Source organism: Puntigrus tetrazona, chromosome 4, assembly GCF_018831695.1.
Source record: "Puntigrus tetrazona isolate hp1 chromosome 4, ASM1883169v1, whole genome shotgun sequence".
NCBI classification, from domain to species: Eukaryota; Metazoa; Chordata; class Actinopteri; order Cypriniformes; family Cyprinidae; genus Puntigrus; species Puntigrus tetrazona.
In genome coordinates, this window is record NC_056702.1 from 22,105,040 (window position 1) to 22,106,086 (window position 1,047).

The 1,047-nt window shown below is 41.3% G+C and overlaps 1 protein-coding gene across 1 annotated transcript in view; it reads left to right on the forward strand.

The window, feature by feature from the left end:
• Nucleotides 1–196: 196 nt before the first annotated feature.
• Nucleotides 197–1,047, forward strand: part of LOC122343041 (zinc finger and BTB domain-containing protein 24-like) — a 2,222-nt gene continuing 1,371 nt past the window's right edge. The window contains exons 1-3 of the mRNA XM_043237344.1: nt 197–427; nt 641–808; nt 889–970. Of these exons, the coding sequence (XP_043093279.1) occupies nt 241–427; nt 641–808; nt 889–970 (437 nt within the window). The 5' untranslated portion in view covers nt 197–240. The remainder of the gene's footprint in view (nt 428–640; nt 809–888; nt 971–1,047) is intronic.

Below are 1,047 nucleotides of genomic sequence, written 5' to 3' on the forward strand. Positions count from 1 at the left end.
TATACTTTAAAAAATGTTCCGTCTGTACATAAATGTTAACATTTTGTCATTTTTTTTTTATTTTAGTCAAACAATTTAAATCTTACATAATAAAGTACTTTTTTTCACTAAATGTTGACTTTATTTCAAGCAGTGAACTAACTAACCATAACACCACTGATTCTGTTCATTCTAGTTCGGCATTTCAGCAGATATTAAGATTTAAAATGCCCGTGTTGTAGATATTAATGTAAAATAAACATGCTTTCCTTCGATGCAGGTGAAAAACCGTTCAGATGCAGTGTCTGTGGCAAGGGTTTTACCCAGAAACACACTCTTTTGGTTCATCAGCGCATGCATACGGGAGAAAAGCCCTTCATCTGCACTATATGCTCCAAAGCGCTGTCCACGAAACATTCTCTGCTGGAGCACATGAACCTGCACACAGGTAACGCACATACACCAAAACACTCCCATTCAAATACACGGGGTCAGTAAGATTTAAAAAAAAAAGTATTTTTTTTTTCAAGCACGGATGCATTGCATTGGTTAAAAGTGCCAGGATTGTACAACTTTACAAACCCCCACACAGCGCATGTTTAAAAAAACCGAACGTGTTCTACTGCTTTACGCTATGATACGCTTCTTTGTCTTTGCGCAGAGAAAAAGTCATTCGGTTGTGAACAGTGTGGCAAAAGCTTCAGTCAGAAGCGGCAGCTGAAAAGCCATCACCGCATTCACACAGGAAAAGCGCTGCCCGAGTGCGCGCACTGCCATCATAAGTTCATGGATGCAGCTCAGCTGAAGAAGCACCTGAGAACTCATACCGGTAACGAACATATCACATTTAGACATGATCTACAATTCACGCGCTGTCCGTGCTGTATAAACACCGTGCTCCTGCTGCAGGAGAGAAGCCGTTCACGTGTGAGATCTGCGGGAAGTGCTTCACAGCCAAGAGCACACTGCAGACGCACATCAGGATACACAGGTCGGTGTGTCAGGTGTTCATGAGAAGAGGAAAAAAAATCACACTAATACATCACCCCATATGTATATGTATATATG